Source organism: Tauraco erythrolophus, chromosome 9 (genome assembly GCF_009769465.1).
Source record: "Tauraco erythrolophus isolate bTauEry1 chromosome 9, bTauEry1.pri, whole genome shotgun sequence".
Lineage (NCBI taxonomy): Eukaryota > Metazoa > Chordata > Aves > Musophagiformes > Musophagidae > Tauraco > Tauraco erythrolophus.
The window spans coordinates 28,691,547-28,710,781 of NC_141473.1; the positions used below are offsets into that span (position 1 = coordinate 28,691,547).

At 36.8% G+C, this 19,235-nt stretch overlaps 1 protein-coding gene across 3 annotated transcripts in view; it reads left to right on the forward strand.

Moving 5' to 3' along the window:
• RET (ret proto-oncogene) overlaps positions 1-19,235 on the forward strand; it is a 35,652-nt gene extending 16,417 nt beyond the window's left edge. For all 3 annotated transcript variants that reach the window (XM_086617042.1, XM_086617043.1, XM_086617044.1), the window contains 9 exons: positions 1,288-1,544; positions 2,708-2,855; positions 6,452-6,559; positions 8,148-8,362; positions 8,471-8,593; positions 11,498-11,568; positions 15,561-15,698; positions 17,322-17,421; positions 19,056-19,235. In XM_086617042.1, the coding sequence (XP_086473168.1) occupies positions 1,288-1,544; positions 2,708-2,855; positions 6,452-6,559; positions 8,148-8,362; positions 8,471-8,593; positions 11,498-11,568; positions 15,561-15,698; positions 17,322-17,421; positions 19,056-19,235 (1,340 nt within the window). The remainder of the gene's footprint in view (positions 1-1,287; positions 1,545-2,707; positions 2,856-6,451; positions 6,560-8,147; positions 8,363-8,470; positions 8,594-11,497; positions 11,569-15,560; positions 15,699-17,321; positions 17,422-19,055) is intronic.

A 19,235-nucleotide genomic window follows, 5' to 3' on the forward strand; every position in this document is an offset into this window, starting at 1 on the left:
GCTTGTCCTTTGATTTCCGGCAGCATTTGCATTTCAGTGAGACTCACCTGATATTTGCAAAGACAGCTAGGATAATTAGAGTAACGACTTCTATTACTTTCAAGTAATTCTAGGCTCCTAATCATTTCTGAAAATCTTAGCTTCAAAATGTCAGAGATAGCCAGCACCCATTGTGCTAGGAGAAGAAGTGGGTTGCTTTTTTTTCATTCACCTTTGCTTAAAAAGAAAAGCTCTACACAGTTGTTTGAAAAAGATCGATGGGGATTAAATACTGTTCGAGTTTTTTAAAACATAATTTTTATTATTGCTCATAATAAATAAAACAGGAATGTTTTACATTTTAAAACTGAGGTGTTTGGAATATACCTCACTTTACTCTTTTGAGTATATTTTCTATAGGCATAAGAAAAAGAGGAAGCATAAAGCTTCTTGCTTCTTTTTTTAAACAGAAAATCTAGAAGGATATTGTACTGTTTCCACTTATTTCTGAGGTACGGCTTGCAGATGTAGCTAAGTTAACTATGTATTTGAAGTCAGGATTATCTGATGAACAACAGTGCAAGGACTATATTTTGGATCTCTCAGTTTCTTCAGGAAACAGCTCCCTAGGAATGATGCGTAGGGGCACATAATCTTAAAGCAACTTAGCTTCCAAAGTAAGACACTACAAGTGCTTCTGCAAAAGGGGAAGTAAGAAATAGGGAGGAAAAAGTGCATATTACTTCAGAAGCAGTTGCAGCATTAGACAATGTTTTCAGAAATATTTTTTTTTAATACAAAGCAGAAATATTCTAAGTCTCTTTATAATCTAAAATAATTGAAGAGAAATATTCTTTAATGTCTGACAAGTGGCATAATGAATTAAATTCACATTTGAAGAAGATTTTATTTGATGGGTTGAGTGGCTGTAACATAAACTGTTGTACACAAGCAAAATTCAGTCATATTTCTCCAGAGATAAGTGGTATCAGAAGATCAATATACAGTAGGCTGTGTCTTAAGAGTGTCAGAAGCAGCCTACATCTACAAAGGTCAAGCTACCTATCCTTACATTTACACAGACAGTTAGGCAATTACCTGCTGGCGTCCAAAATAAAAAAAGAATTGGTAGGTACAGTGGGCATATTTGCCAATTCTCAAATTTCATTGAGAATTAGCTGTTAGGTTTTCCTAGGTTTTTAAATTATTTTGAGGTTTGCGTCTGTCACGCCTGTGCATGATGTGCACTGCCAACTCAGAAGCAGAAGACAACAACCAAAGTTCTAAGAAGCTCTTCTTGGTCTGCAGAGCAACTATGTGATGACGTGTGCAAGACTGTGATAGCAGGGGCAGTGCTGTTGTCCTTCATCATCTCCGTGCTGCTTTCTTCCTATTTCATCCATCGGTACCACAAGAATTCTCCGAAGCCACCTATTGCCTCCGCAGAAATGACATTCCGTCGCCCAACCCAGTCCTACCCCATCAGTTATTCTTCCACTAACGTCCGCCGTCCTTCTTTAGATTCCATGGAGAACCAGGTGTCTGTAGACACCTTTAAAATACCAGTAAGTCTGACATCATTTTGCACACTCTTTTCCTATGTCTTTCTTGTTCCTGAAGAATGTTGTTTATGCATGCAGAAAGTGTTAAAGAAACGTGGTCTATTCACAGAAATATCCAACTCAAATAACTGAAAAAGAAATAATGTACAGGCAGAGAACTGAAGATACTCAATGAGCAATTGTATTAACTATATATTCTTCTATTTTTGTTATGTTTTAATATAACGTAACATCTTAGGCCTAATTTGAGCCAATGTTTTTTTCTAAATGTAAGTCTACATTTCATAGTAGTGTGGTTTTATTTTATCCAATTAAATACTGAAAATCAGTAGGTTTGTAGTCTCTGCGATGAGCCGTAGTATCACAACAAGGGAAAACTTAAAACAGACTGTAGGTGTCAGTTGAAGTGTGAGTTTTACCCACATTTTAAAGATTTTTTTTTTCCCAGTCACACTATCATACCTTTAATGTAATTTTTTTCTGTGTTGAATCATGTACTATCCAGGATGTCTGCCAGCTGGTGAGTTTTCATGGACTAACATGGTAGAAAAACACTGCCACTTTACATGACATGTGGCAGCATCAAATTTATCTGGATAGTTAGATAGACAGGACAGTTAGATACTGAGGTCTTCACAGACCTTGTTCTCCATTTGCTTTAATTTCTCATCTGGTTTGTACATCTGTCATCATTTTGCAACCATAAGGCTTAATAACACTAATTTCATAAGATGAGGTTTGTTGGCTCTGATGAAATCTTAAGGGAAAGCCCTATTCCGTGAGTAAAACTGATTTACTTCTCTCTGAAGTCCAAGGTCACATACTCATAATTATTCTGAAAGCCAGCATTTATCCTCTGTCACTTCATGTTTCATTTGTATCTGATTTGCCAGACCTGTAAATATAATCTATTATCCATAGACTACATGTACAGCCTGTTTTGAAGTAGGTGATTTCAAGGTAATGGAAAAACACTTTCAAAACACTTGGAGATTCAGAAGCTTTTATAGAAATACTGCAACATTGATAAAGAGAGCAGCCAAACATTGTACACCAAAATGTACCTATTCCTGAAGAATGTTCTTCTATTGAACATTATTGCTTTGGGTGCAGCTAGCCACTGCTTTTCTTGCTTCATCTCATAGGGTTCCTTTTCTCTCCTGCAGGAAGATCCAAAGTGGGAATTCCCTCGGAAGAACCTGGTTCTGGGCAAGACTCTTGGAGAAGGAGAATTTGGAAAAGTCGTCAAGGCAACAGCATTCCGACTCAAGGGAAGGGCTGGCTATACCACGGTGGCAGTGAAAATGCTAAAAGGTACATTCACATCTGGGTCTGAAATGATTTGAAAACTATTTGTTGTAACCTCTGAATGGATTTTAAGAGGGGCTAGTATGAAAGTAAAAGGTCAACTCAAACCAACCATTGTCACAGCGTCCATTTTTTCCAGCATTCTGTTATGTGCTTACAGATTTCTTACTTCAGGAGCTAGCATCATGTTAATCCAAATAAGTAATTTCCACAAATTCTATTTAACGATGTGCAAGGAGCCTCTGACTTAACATAGCAAATGTATTCAATTTTGTTTGGCATTGATGGAAATATTGCAAGGGCTTGTTAAAGCTTTCTGATTTATTTTTTTTCCCCTCTACCCAGTTTTCTTTTAACAAAGCTTTTTAAATAAAATGTTAATCGTGTCAAGAGAGATAATAGACCTTTTAAGTTACTTTTCTAATTGAGAATTCCATCTATGGTTATACTTTCCGATCTGCTTTTTAATTACTAGGAGCTCTGCCAAACTGGCTTGAAGAGCCCAGTGTTGTCTCCTGGTCTTCAGTTTTCCCTAAGACTTTAAAGTGAGGGGAAAAAAAAGTATGCCTCGATAATGTTGAGATGATAATGTGAGACGAGCTCTTGTCCCCATCTCTGTTCAGTAGTTTTCAGCCCCAAATATACCTGCTTCTTTCCCATCTAGAAAAAGAAGTTGTACTGAAAGGAAAACATGAAGAAATTAATGTTTTTGCTTGGTGTCTGAAGTAGAAAGTCTCTGGTATTACTGTATGTTTCAGGTGGAAGCTGTTGTAATGCATAGCTTTTGTCACCTCATCTGTACGAGTATAGATTTTACATATCTAATGTCTGAGCCTGGTTTCTAGTAAGGACTTCACTAGACATGCAATGATAGAGAAGATGGTCAGTGGAAATGCTTAAACCATTTCCTTCAGAAGGCCATTTATTCACCACAGCCTGAAAGATTAAATAGATACAAAAAGAAAATTTTGTCCTTCTCTACTATCTTGTGTACTAATTCGTACATGCATGTAGCCCCTATATATCAGGCACCTAGGAATACGCAAGCAAAGAGGGCAAACGACCTTCAGAAAGTCTTATCGATGCAAGAAGACTCCTTTAGCTGGGCTGCTAGTGTTAGCTCAATGACCTCAACCATTCACTGCTGCTTTTAAGTAAAAACATGTAATTATAGGAAAATGTTATACTACTTATTACCTTTTCTATTATATGCAAGGTTGCTTTTTTTAAAAAAAAAACACACCACCACCTTACCTGCTGTTTGAGAGCAAAAATGCTGCATATCCAGTCATTTTACCAGAGAAATCAATGCATTCTGAAGTGCATGCCTGCATTGCAAGAGGTTCAATGGAGAATAGGTCATGTGGAGGAAATCTCGGAACTAAGTCTTTTAGATACGAAGACTAGTTAACCGTTACTTGTAATACTCAAGTAATGACCTGTATATCGTTATCAACAGAATAGACGTAGTAATCGTTTCATTTCATGTTTATTCATGCACTTAGCATCACTGATTTTTTAGCACAGTTCCATCAACAACAGGTGACTGAGTTAAGATTCCAAGACATAGTGGTACCAGTGTTGCTTTTACTTGCAGATAATTTAATGTTCAGCTTTCCCTAGCTATTCTGAAGGAAAGAATTGATACTGCGAAGGAGTAACCCTTTATTTTAAGCACCTTATTTTAATAAACTGATCTGACATTTAACAGTAATACTTCAGGCTCTAATGAATCCCTTTATAATGTAAATTACATTGCAGATAGTCGCCTGAAATTCCGTTTTACAACTTGACTGTGGAGAACATCTGTCACTCTGCAAATATGTATCTATTCTTATTGGTTTAACTGTACTGTTAATACAGGACAGCTCAAGTATAAGAAACACTGCATTAGTCCACAGCGGTCTTTATAATGCTGTCAGGAAGTATAAAGGACAGTTATTCTGGATCAGGCCAACATCACCCATTCTTTCCTTGTAACAGATGCAAAGGGGGTAATTTGTCTGACTATCAGGGACTCCACACTGCCCGATCTTTAAAAGAGAGTGGTATGTATACCGGTCTGTTAACAGAGAAAGCCTCCTGCTTGTTGCATAAAACATGTCTCCTGCCTAAGCTGTGTAGATGGGCATAATCTGTGGTTAAGAACATACCAGGGTAGGACTCTCCCTACTCTGTAAACTTGTCGTTGTGTACTGGGGAGGGAACAAGGAGCAGTAAGTAATTATCTGAGCCAAAATAGTCTTGCAGCTATGAATGGAGATTTAAAGGAACACAGGGATGTTTTTTTCAGCCTGTTATTGCCACTTTTCTCATATGAATTAAATCTGACCTCCTGCATGATATAAATTACTCTCCTTACAATAAAATTAAAGAGGAAAACACTATCCAATATGTAAATAGACATTTTTCACAATTTGTAAAAAAAAGGAGCATAAAGCTTCAGAGCTAGTTGTTTCCATTTGTGCACTATCAAAGATTGTTTTGCCAGCAGACAAACAGGCATGGTACATGGGGATCTTTGTTCTGTTCTTGCACATACTACACAGTTCCAGAGCTAAATTGGACTTTCTCACAGGCACTAAGTTGATGTTGTTCATTTTTGTTTTACATAAATGCATATTTTTTGTAGTCCCTGTCAGTAGTGAGAGACCATTCGATCTTGCACTCCCTGGGGTAGAACACTGTGAAGTCTGAGTGGAGGGTCAGACTATAAGATAATATATGGCAGCTATAAACATATGGTACTGATACAAACATATAGTAGAACAGAATAAAAAATTATCATGACCAGTGCAAATTATTAGCACACGTATTTTAAACAGATATGTAAATAAATCCTTTGGCACTTATAGCCTTTATGGAAAAACATACAGTATGGTACCAAAGATCAGAAGCTGAGTTTGTTTTTTTATTAGCCTTAAGTAAAGGTAACCACATACTTGTCAACTACCCAGTAATAACACTCTGTAGGAACCATCCAGGGAGGTTCTGTGTGTCAGAGAGATTAAGGATGAGGTAGAAAAAGGATTATCTCTGACCTATGCCATCCTTGTGGCTAAAGAGCTCCTTCAAGCCCCAGTGCATTCAAAGAGGAAGTTTGTTAGTCAGAAAAATTCTGCAAAACCAAAATGCTTAAAAGGCTGAGAAAGCCTCTAGGGGCTATATATTGTCATATGATTCCATATGAATCTTAGCTTTCATATGCTTCTGAAGCTTTGATTTTGCACTGATTCACCCTAAAAAGTTGCTTTAGAACACTAGAAGAGGTCTGTAATAATTTCACGGCACCTGTAGGACATTACAGATTCTGGTCCTGATTCTTGGCTGACCTACTCTTTCTGGAGTCATTTGTATCAGGGCAGAGTGATGATTTTAGCAGGTTACCAATCAGAACAGCAGCAGTCCCGTTCTCTTGCTTCTGATATAGATGACTACAGGACAGTGGAGATGGGGAAATTTCTCTCCTTGGGGGAAGTATGGAGTTTTCCAACCTCTTGCTAATTCCGGGAGAAATGGTTGATCATACTTCAGACGGTACATAGAGAACTCTTGAGTAATGCTTTCCTAACCACAACTGTGTGTTTGGACACTTTCTGCAGAAAATGCTTCCCAGAGTGAGCTGCGAGATCTACTTTCAGAGTTCAACCTTCTGAAACAGGTGAACCATCCTCATGTCATCAAACTTTATGGAGCCTGCAGTCAAGACGGTAAATATTAGAAACTTGTTATTAACATGAAAATATCAAGCAAGGAAATAAAGAGCAGTTCATTGATGGGTTTGGACTAGTGCTTAATAATACCTGAGCACCTTTTAAATTTGCTGCTAGCTGAAAAAATGAGGGACATAGAAGAAAAGCAATGTTTGAAGGGAAGGGGAAATGCTAATTCATTGTAACTAAGCATTCTTCCTGTGGTTTTCTTCAACACGTTTTGATTCTGAACCTAGTTTAAATTTAACCAATCTACTACCAATTCTCTTCCAATCAATATATATTTTTATATTATGTTGATGCTCAGTAAGTGTTTTCAAATATGGGTTATATTTAAAGTTTAACAGGGTTTTCATTGTTGTTGCTGTTATTCATACTAAAACAATGCTTTGAGGCATGAGCCAGGGAGCAAAATCTCCCTTTGAAAAAAAATAAATCAAAATAAACAAACAAAACCACCACAAAAAACACCCAAACAAAACAAAACAGACAACTACAGATCCTTTGGTTAAAATATAACTGGATAGTTAGTTTGATGCTCAGTTCTCCTCTGTCACAAAAACTATTGTCTCCCTCTTCTTGTGAAATATTTGCTAAAAAGCAGTCATTGAAAGGTATACTTCAAGGGGAAAAAATTTCAGACGCATGTATTATAAACTGCCAATGAAGCAAATTTCATTGTTGTGCATAGGAGTTGATCTGAATAATTTCTGTTCATGTTAAATGAAGTTGCATCATAACATCCTCTTCCTTTTGCATCTGTAATTATGCAGCCTAAAATCACAGTGTGCATGTTGCAACCTTGGGCTAAGGCCTGCCTTCTTTGCCCACCCAGTTCTACTGCAAGTAGCACTTCTAGTTGTAGACAGAGAATATAATTCAGGACTGAGTCATCTCTGAGTCTTAGTAAGGTAATGAACCAGCAGGGTGGGAATTTTTTTTTTCTTCTCTTTTCAGAACAATGTCTCTTTTCATCCCTAAGGAAGTGAATTGTTTCTGAGTCACAGGCTTTTAATAAATATCAAGTTAATTCATTAGCGTATGAGGCAGGAGGGCTCATACAGCAGACAAATGTATTTAGCATTAAAGCACTGAGTGGATATTATTCATGTGGGTAATGGGGAGGAGAAACTAATGGAATGAAATGTTAGAATGTTTCTAAGTACTCTGAAAAGGCACCTTAAATACAATGCTGGAATTAGCAAATGATTTGTGAGCTCAGTATCACACACTGCAGAAATGTATTTCCATTTTAATTTATTTTGGTTTGTAAGTTTCTCTAAGTTGGGCTGTTTCACAGATCTGATTTGTAAGAAGGTTGTCCTTTTTTTTAAGTCTCAAATTATCTAGATGTGGGAATATAGGCAAGAACCTGAATTCTGCTTTGATTTTGGCTGAAACTCACTCACTTTGCGTAAAGGATGTAAGCTAAAAATATTCTATGATTCTGTGTCTGATTCAGTGCCTTTTACATAAAGGCCAGAGGTGGCTGGAGCCTCTGACTGTTCAAAACAATGTGTTGATTGAAAGAGATTTACTTTTTTTTTAATAGAATGGTTATCTGTTAATTGTTTGTTTATTTCAGGCCCGCTGTATTTAATTGTGGAATATGCTAAATATGGCTCCTTGCGCAGTTTTCTCAGGGAAAGTCGAAAAGTTGGACCAAGCTACGTGGGTAGTGATGGCAACAGAAATTCAAGTTATTTAGATAACCCTGATGAGAGGGCCTTAACAATGGGAGATCTGATCTCATTTGCATGGCAGATATCACGAGGAATGCAGTACCTTGCAGAAATGAAGGTAGGATAGCGTAATAGTGATGACAGCATGTCCTTGTGACAGATGGACATGTCAGTAGTCGGTTCCTCCACAAGAAGCATAAACACTGTTGTTGATTTCTTCCAAAAGCTTGTCCATCGTGATTTAGCAGCCAGAAATGTATTGGTGGCAGAAGGGCGGAAAATGAAGATTTCTGATTTTGGCCTCTCCCGTGATGTATATGAAGAAGATTCATATGTCAAGAGGAGCAAGGTACAGTGCATATTAAAAACAGTAGTGGGAATTATTCCCTAATCAAGAGAATGAATTCACACTGCAGGACTTGAGCATAGAAGAAAAAGATAATAGCTATTTTTTATTAACTTAGAATAATTCTCTATTGTGTAAAGAAATAAAAATTAAGATGAAGGAAAATTATGAGCTTTATCAGTGGGACAGTAATATATACATGTAAAAAAGTGTCATATTTAATCATATTTAAGTCACTATTACCTCCTACAACTCTTTTTGTTGACTCATCAATAAAACCAATTTATTTCTAATGCATAGAAGATAGTATAGGAAGGGTTCACTCTGATGATTAAGGCCCTGGAGCATCTGACATGCAAGGAGAGGCTGACAGAGCTGAGTCTGTTTAGCCTGGAGAAAAGAGGGCTCAGAGGGATCTTATCGATGTGTATAAATATCTGATGGGAGGGAATAAAGCCAACCGAGCCCGGCACTTCTCAGTGTGGCCCAGTGACAGCACAACAGGCAATGGGCACTATTTTAAGTATGAGAAATTCCATTTAAAGAAAAGAAAAAACTTTTTTACCGTAACAGTGATGGAACATTGGAACAAGCTGCCCAGAGAATCTCTTTCCCCAGAGTTATTCAAAACCTGGCTGGAAATGATCTCAAGAAACCTTTCATGGCTGACCCTGCTCTGAGCAGAGGAGTGACCTCCCTGCCCACCTCAGCAGTTCCGTGATCCTGGGAAAAGTAGCAAGATAATATGTAAAGAGTAGGATGAGATCTGCTGTTTTTTAAGAGCAATGTGCCAAATAGTCTGTAATAAATTATTTCTTAAGGCTATAGAGTTCTCACAGGATGCTTAAAAGTAGCATGTGTTTTGTTAATGTGAATACAGAAGAATGACACCTTTGTTTCATTGCAGGAGCTTTTAACTATTAAGCTTTTTACAGGTAGAGGGCAGCCCATTTTTAAATAAGGTGGGCCCTCTCATTTATCCAGTTCCTCATCACACTGCTTGAAAACACAAACAAAAAAACCCATCATTTTTCTCTGTCTCTTTTCCTATTTATAATTAAAAATATAAACAAAAAAATCCCAAGGAGTTGAAAAAAATGCAGATAATTTCTATAAAGATCCTATTTTCAGGAATTATCACACTATGGAGAAGACTTGCAGCACAGCCCTCCTACAAATACTTCGAAATGTATGAAAGATACCAAATCTCAATCAAAATGGTACATCACAGGTCAGGGTAGATTAGGAGCTAATGCTACCTCCAGAGGTTATTTAAAGCAATTCTATTTTGCCTGCCACAGTAAATTATTGTCAGGTGCCTAGATACAGTCCTTGCTGCTCACAGTGTTCCTGGCAGGATTCAGCATATGGTATCGTTTCACCTGTAGGACTGTGCAAAGGAAATTCGATAGAGAGATGAAATGTTGAGGTACCACTACTTCCCTGAAAAGACATGCTTGAGCATAATAACTTTGAGACTAAGATAAGTTAAGGCCTGTCATTTCTTTATTCTTGTAAAAAATACTATCAAATACGGTGAGGCAAATCCTGCTTTCTGCTTGTTTGCATCCACCTGTCACTGACATCAGCAGAACTTTTACAAGTCAATCCCAGGCCAGACTGTGACGTTCACTAACACTACTTTCTATTGACTCTAAGATGGTGGTGTTGGTTCAGTTCCCTCTGTGGCTTGATACGAAAGACTTGCCAACAGAATTTTTTGCGTGTGAAAATTTTAGACTTTTATGACAAGATTTCCATAAATACTGTGAATTTTCAGTTTAGTTTTCCCTGTTTTTTCAGGCCAGTTTGTGTGAATATTTTGTAAGTCAAAATAAGTTGCGAAGGAAAAAAAAACCCTTTGGAAGACGTGATTATATGTAAAAGGGCTTTGCCACATTCATTTAGCCATCTTCCCATGTATGTGTTTTACATTGATCTATACGAGTTGCTCTGTATTTTAAGAATGATGCATTTACATAAAGGCAGTTTCATTTTATTTGGTGGGGTGTTGATGTACTGAGTGGATATTTTCTCTTTACTTCTGAGACACTCATTGCTGTAGTATTCTTTAGAGCCTAACAAGCATCTGTCTGCTTGCATAGGGAAACAGGGAAAAGAAAAAATGGAGAGGAAGGAAGAAGGATAAGTTTCAAATCCTGCTGAAACAGTTCTTACATATATATATGAATTTCATGAGAACAAGAAGTAAGGTATATGAATGCTAGTGATATTGTGAAGGTTATGAAACGTCTTGGAAATTTTGCAAAGATAGATTTTCATGACTATCTGGGGCAGATTTCTCAGATTTTTATCAGTGAATTTCTGCCAGTGGAAAGCAGCAACTTGTGGATTCAATTTAGCAACCAGTAACCAAGTATGACAGTACGACTGTCCAGGTACCGTTGTGAAACCTAAAGTATCTCAACATCTAGGTGCTTCTGTTTATGCATCATCCTTGATATAAATGAGATAGTGCTTCCTCTTTAATTATCACTCCCCATCATTTTTGCATTTGCACACTTCCCAAAAGCAATGGGGTGCATCCTGCTAGAAGACAGACATTCACGTTTGAAGAATATAACTCTTTGGATAAAGCTCTTTGTTAAGGGGAGAATTGAGTTTATCTAACTTAAACCGGTGACCATCTGGAAAAAAACCACAACATCTTATTGTACATAATTAGATTACTGAAGTGTGGAATAAAACGAATGAGTGATTTTAAAAACTCTTAAAATTGTTCTCACTGTTTTTCTTATGAAATGCCAAATCATTCAGTCCATTGAAAAATTAATTAGAGTATGGAGAGAGTATCTGTTACAGTTTTGAAGATAAACGCCTTGGTTTTCCACTTGGAAACGTAATTTTCTGACCAGTAATTGCACTGTTGCTTTTTTTCCCTCCTAGGGTCGGATACCTGTTAAATGGATGGCCATAGAGTCCCTATTTGATCATATCTATACAACACAAAGTGATGTGTAAGTGTAAAGTCTTGGATTCTTTCTATATTCGTATTCGTTCAAGGAGATGAGGGAGGAAACACAACAAGGTACATAGAAGCCAAAGCTGTTCCTCTTATAAAAAGACACATGAACATAGGCTGGATGGCACCAGCAGCTGGCAAGGATACATTAAGTTTTGCTGTTGATTTAATCTGAAGAAAAGATTATCAGAGGTATTCAGGTGCATAATTCATGATGAAATCAGCAGGGGTTGGATCTGTTCATGTGACATGGTTACCTTTGAATATACAGACACACTAGTCTTTGCTAAAGATAGTGGTCATAGCCAAACTTCCCAGTTCCTGTTCATCACTTGTCTGTAACACTTGCTGGCAAGTGAGGGATGGGGTGCGAAGAAGGGAAGAAGAATTTAATGCCTGGCCTTGTTCCTATTGAAGTCAGTGACAAAACTCCAATTTAATGTCAGCCAGCTCAGACCTTAGAGGAATAGTCCAGTTCCAGTGCCAAGATCAGACTTCATTTGCATGATTAGGGAAACAGAGATCCTGAAGATGGATATACTCCTGTATCCTCCACCTGTGATGATTAGGTGGCAAAGCAACAACACCTAAGCTGTTTCCATGTCTGATGAGCAAGAAGCCAGGCAGAGGAGTCTTCATATACATTTAACTCAGGATCAGATACTTTAATTTCTTTCTGTCTTGGATGAATGATGCTTTTGACTAGTCACCAGGCAGAAAATGTAAAATAAGTATTATTTATTTAGGAGAAAAACCTCTAAGGGAGTGCAAAAGCAGTCCTGATTTTCTGCTAGGTAGCATTTTGATACCTTCCAAGTTTCCTTTGAAAGAGAACCTGTCTAAAGTAATGTTTTCATTAAACTCAAATGGCGTAAAGCATACTCATCTCAACGACATTTCACTTTGGGGGAAAACACTTTGATAATAGCAGTATGTGCAAATAGGAACCTTTTGATTTGTACTTCTAAAATTATTTGCATTCACTTTTTACTCTTCTCTCTGCGGGTCAGAGCAATTCTAATGAAATAAAATATTTGGCTTTCCTTGGAAATTTCTTATAAATCCAAAATATTTTCATTTACTTTGTTTCACTTGAAGTAAGAAAAAAGATGGGTGTAATTCTCAGGAGAATGTCACTTTTACTTAGGTCTGCTTACAAGTTTTTCTGGGTCTCTTTTTGTCCTCCTCAGAGTATCTGTTGTGCTGACCTGCTTCTCTACAATGACTTTACCAGAGAATTTTTAAAATTCTTTTAAAAACTTCGTAGCACATTTTTCATTTCGTGATTTTTCTGCAGAAAAGATTTGTCACTATGGCTTGGGGTCAGAACAGATTGTGTTGTCGTGTAACTGCCTCTTCTTTGATTGTTGATTGATCTTCTGGATCCAATATCGTTTCTCCCTGTTTGTTTTCCTGATGGGCTGCTATTAAGCTCAGGAGCCTATTCTTTTGTACATGTGATACAACGCCATGCAAGGATTGCCCAGCTGGCATCACACAAGCTAGCTCAGAGCCCTGGGCAGCATGCTGGTGGTGTGCAGCTTTACTGCTTCTCGGATATGGATTAGTATCTCTGTGTAAAGCCATGCTGATTTACCAGCTTTCTTGGAGATGCCTCAGATACTCTTCACAGAGCACTGCATTGTGCTTTGTAGGTCTGCTTCAATACCATGGCATAAAAAGTCTAAATATCTGCCACACTTACACGGTCCCTTTGACTCACTGGTGAGGTCACCTTCACTAGTCATGTCATTACACATGAAGTAATCTAAGAGTGTTATATAGCAGTTCCTAATTTAGCCAAGTCCCTACAGAACAGCACTAAGATTCACATAAGAGAGTTGCAAAGCAAATCCTCTGCAATGCTGGGTTCCACAAATGCCCTTCCAACAGCAGCACGCTGATAAATGAAGTGCACTTTTGCAGTATTGATTGTTATTTTAGGTAATTACACTCACTGAAAATATTATTTTATGAATATTCTTTGTTGTTTGTGGCTATGCAAATATATTTTAGGTGAACATATATATTAATATACTCAGGAATCATTCCAATATGCTTTTTTTTTCTGACACTCTGTGTTTCTATTTTCCAGCTTCTTCCTTCTAAAGCCTTTCTGTATAGTTAGTGGTTAGCAGTGCTTAATAGCAGTACCACTTGCCAGCATTTACAAAATCCCATTTTTGCTTAAGAGGTCAATGACATCAGTGGAAAGCTAGCCTACTGTCTTCCTCTTCATGTATTTTTCTTTCCTGCCTTTTTTAATCACATTTTCATTCAGCAGTAAACACAGCACAATGGGAAAATTTTTGTCTCCCATTTCTCCTCCCATAGTAACTTGAAAGCATTGCAGCATTCTACAGCATTCTATTCTAATATGCCCATTTACTAAACGACTTTAATTAAGAAATTATTCATCTGATCCCTCCTTCCATATTCTGTAAAATTCCTCTTAGGCAGAAGAGGTGGATTTTAAAAATAAAACCCGCCATGCTACAAAGTTTATTTGAATTAATCAGAGACAGAATTATAACCTGATGGTAGAGCATAATTGGCTTCAAAAAGGGTATGAGGAGGTATATTAATAAAGTATAGGAAAATGCTGTAAATATTCATTAGCTTTCAAGAATGTGCAGAGTGATTAAAAATTAATTCAATGAATGGCATTAGCGAGAAAAACGACAGCATACTACTTAGGACTGCGTGAGACTCACTTTGGCTTCTCTGCCTGTCTTGGAAGTTTTATTGCTGAACTTTTGGGGTTACCATTGTTCTGTAAAATGTGAGAAGCACAAGTGGAATGTAATCAGACAGCAGGTGAGGTTTGTGGCTAACATTTTGAGATGGAATTTTCAAAGGGAATCAGACACTGCTGTTTGGTTTGGCATTAGGTGTGGAATGCTTCCTAAAATCTTCTTAGAAGTGGACCTTTGACAGAAATTACCCAATGATAAAAGCACAAAATCCGACATTTGTCATAAATTGTACGCGTCCCATTGAGTATCCCCTTTGAGTGAAACAGTGTTGGCTGGTTTTCTTCGTTCTGAATATCCAGATTTTGGCAGTTCTGTTAGTTGAGCAGATTCACAGTAATTTGTAGCTTCTCCGTGACTGAAAAAAGACTTCCACCAAGGAAAGAAAAACATTTTTGCCTCTTCTCCTGGCCTGACATCCAAAAATGGACCAATTTAATCTATCTAAATATTTCTGACCTATTGAGCAAGGTCTTTTTGTTTGAGCTTGCCAATAAAGTAGGTTAAAAAAGTCACCATTTCTTGTGTTCATTTCAGAAAACAGTTTTTTCTGTCTTCTGTTCCATGTTAAGCTATCTTTTAGGCATTTGGTATTTCCAGAATAAATTCTTTCCTCTTCTTTCATCAAGTCTAAGATGAAAGTCCTGGATCACTGAAATGGCCCAACAGACCAGTTGAAATCAAAGGTGTTGATTATGACTGAAATAAACACATTGTGCATATAAAGAAACACAGCTTCATAGTCAAGACAGCAAACTGCTGCCTTGGTAACTGGCGGAGCCAGCCTCTGTAAATTTAGACAATTATTTCTGACCAGGAATATAAGGACTAATTATGGAGGTTGGACTACCCCTGTAGCCAAAGGAAAAAGAGCCACACCTCCAGGAGCACTGTACAGAAAAGGAACAAGCCTTTGGGCTGAGCCACCATAAGAACTACTTTCTTTATTTTGCTGTCTAGAGAAGATGGGTCTTCCCAGGATACAGATAGCTTTTGTCAGTGGATAGAAGAGAGGTATCCCTTATCTCTGCTCTCTTGGTTGCTAATCTTTTTAATGAATGATATTTAGAAACAAGGATGGTTCTATATGCATCTGTACGGCCCCCCTCTGGCTCAGCAATGTCTTGAATTTGGTTGGGTTCTCAAAACACTAGAAAGGGATTTGCTGGGTGAAAGCCACACTAAGCTCTTGAAACTTACCACTCTAAATAAAAGCTCATTTTGTCTTTTTCAGATGGTCGTTTGGAGTTCTGTTATGGGAGATTGTAACTTTGGGAGGCAATCCCTACCCAGGTATTGCTCCTGAAAGACTCTTTAACCTCCTGAAAACAGGCTATAGAATGGAGAGACCAGAAAACTGCAGTGAAGAAATGTAAGTAGCTCTTGATCTGATTGGATTCATAAAACATCTCTTGAATAAATACATTTCAAAAAAATGTTTAAATAAGTACCACATAAATACTATTCTGTATATCTCAGAGGTATAATCAAAATATGTAGTGCTCAAAAGAATGTAATGAAATTGGTGAACAATAAAGTGCAGGAAAAGAATTGCCATCTGAATGCTTGCAGCTACATCCAAAATATTTGTAGGATATCAAATAACACACCTGCCAAACAATTAAGAGAGTGTGAATATTCAAAACTTTTGAGGGTGGAGTGAGGAGGAGAATTTCATAAAACACAGTGCTAGCTGAAATATTCAAGAAAATGTTTCAGTACTTTTCAACAAATAAGATAGATGTTCCATCCACAGTATTGTCTAGTAGTTGTCCTGGCATTATATAGGAGAAAGGATACCTTGATGCAGAAATATATAAGACGCAAGACACCAATTTTCTGTGACTTGATAAGCCTATGGCAATTTCTTTTCTATTTGGAGACAGTTTGTATTTTATCGGCTGATTTATTAAAACACTTTCAATGTGAAATATCTTCTTTGTGTGTTTTTTCCATGACATTTGGAGATGAGGTGTGATTTTACATTCAGCCTGCAAATCTGGTCATGGTCAGGTTTTTTTTAGAAAGTTACCAGGCTATAATCACTATAACATCTCTTTTCACTGATTTTCAATATGAAGGATGCTTTGGCCCCATCCAGACTGAGAAAATATAGTATAAGTAATATAATTTTATTTTTTTAATACCATATACAGAAGAAAAAACATGATGGGTTTCTGAATTTAGGGCAGGGTAGAAGTTTACAAGTGTCACTGGCAAATATCCTCCAGCAAATACTTAATATTTAATTTTTTTGTTTGTTTTATCTCTTCACTTCAGCTAGAAAAATAACATGAACAGCACAGGTCAGAGAGTTGCACATCCAGAACTTGGCCAATGTCTGCCTGATAGTCACTCAACTATAAAACTTTAATTCTGCTCCCTTTTGTTTCCACACTGTATGCTATAGAAGGCAGTTAAAGACAAAATAAGAATAGATATAATCAAAATAACAATAATAGAAATAATCAAAAGCATGATAGTTTGTACAAATAGTCTTAGGTTAGGCTTCAGTTTGAAGAAAAGTTTACAGAAACTTTTCAGAATTTAAACAAATGAAGAACAAAATTCTACTTTCTGATATAACAGCAGAGTGTTCCAGGTTGAGAGATGCAAATATGATTGATGATACACAAATTTTTTCAAAGTCATATGCAAACAAAATCAATTGGAAATCTGGCATGCTGCCTACACATGAGGTGGTCCTTTGAGAAAGTGAAAATAATGAAAGAAACGTAAGGCTACAGTGCTTCAAGGACAGCCAAGGGCATCATCATTTAAACTCATAAAGACTCATGAAAATAAAAGCCCATTCTTGTGAATGTCAATTGTTGATTCAAGGCAATGTTTAACAGAACACACGACAAAAAGATTGATGTACTTGTGGATGGCCTTCATGCCACAGTTCAACTTCAGTACTATCAATTACTTGAGCTGAAGCATGACCCACTTCTAACAAACTTTATTTTTTTTTTCACCTTGCGGCGGGTCACAGGTACAACCTGATGTTGCGCTGTTGGAAGCAAGAACCTGATAAAAGACCGACATTTGCTGAGATCAGCAAGGAACTAGAGAAAATGATGGTGAAGAGTAGGGTAAGTGTGGGAAAGCATGAGTGTTTGAAAGGTTTTTGTGATCATCTGAGTTTGAATATACAGAAATAATGATTTTTTTTTTTAAAAGAGAAAAATAATTTACTTTTAATCAAATTTTGAAGCATTTAAATATAAAGCAGTACTACTTCATATAGTGGCTTGAGTGACTTCAACCCTAAATGCAGATGAGTTATCCTTAATCTGTCTAGCTTCCTTCCATTAAAAAAAAAAAAAAAATTACTGTGAAAAGTTACTCCTAAATTGCACTCCTGAATAAATCACCCTAGAAAGCCTAGACATAGAAGAATGCAGTATTTCCTTGAATGTGATTTAATTATACGACAATAGCAACACACACTAGAAAGCTGTATGATTTTCCATTCAGAGTTACTTTATTATAATCCTGTATAGACTTTCTTTGAATGAATAGATGCTGAGGTCTAAAAATAAGTACAAGTTGCATATATTTATAAAACTTATACCTACCTACTTGAACATAGACACAATTTTTTTTTTTTTTTTTTTAAATCTACAAGTTACAGGAAGAGGGGTAGTTAACAAATGAAAAATAGAGGAAATACAATGACCATTATCAGATTTGAGAATGTGATGGCATATACGTTGGTGTGAAAAGGACTGATAAACAAATGGCAACAATTTTGTTCAGAATATGAATGTAAAAATAAGTTCTAAATTAAAAATGGCAAGATGAAAGGTCTAGGCTGTACATTAAATCACTCTGACTTGTCAACCACTAACTTATAGCTGCTGAGAATCAGTATGCAAACGATCTGTATGTCCAGTGACAGACTTGTAATACAGAGGCTGGCTGGTTTTCTGAAATTTTCACCATAATTAAACCCAAAGCCAATCCAAAATAGAGCTTGACAAGTTTATAATTTTTTTCTTGCCTTTCTGAATGAAAAAGCGTGATTTTTCAATTTATAAAATCAGGTAACTTTACCTTTATAAAGTTTAATTTCAGTAAATTTCCAAAGGAAAAGCCATTTTGAAAGGAAAAAACATATTTTTGATTAGTTGAAAATGCTTCACATTTGTATTTTGCATTGAAGCAATTCAGTGGCATAGATGAAAACCTATGAATTCTTATGGTTGACCTAAATATTTAGTTTTAGAACAACAGCAGCAAAAGCTTTATTTGGCAATATTTACACAGCTAATTTTATACATGATTATGTAATAGCTTTTGTAAAATGATGAGGAGATCCAAGTGCCTTCTCCTTTAAGCATGCATATGTATCTCTCTATATGTATTTAAGGCATACTCATGTATCAGGCATAACAGAAACTGAAGGTCAAACAAATCAGCAAAGCCCTTTAACTTCTTGCTTATTTTACTGATGTGCAGAATTAAGTAAAGGAAGTACGAATCTGTCTCTAGCATGTCTGGTGTTCTGTCAAATCAGATACTTCGAAAGATGCTATGGTTGCAGAAAGGGAGATCCTGCTCACCTGCCAGAGGTACTATCAACAGACAAACACAGTGGGGTCTGTAGTTACTTGTTTTAAAGAAACCAGATGCATATTTAGCCTTTATACCCAACCAGCAACACTGCCACATACCATTCTATGATTCTATGATTAACCCAGCTTTTTCTGTGTTCACTTCTTAGGACTATTTAGATCTTGCGGCTTCCACACCTTCCGATTCCTTACTTTATGATGATGGGCTCTCAGAAGAGGAGACACCACTCGTGGACTGTAATAATGCTCCCCTCCCTCGAACCCTCCCTTCCACATGGATTGAAAACAAACTCTATGGTAGAATTTCACATGCATTTACTAGATTCTAG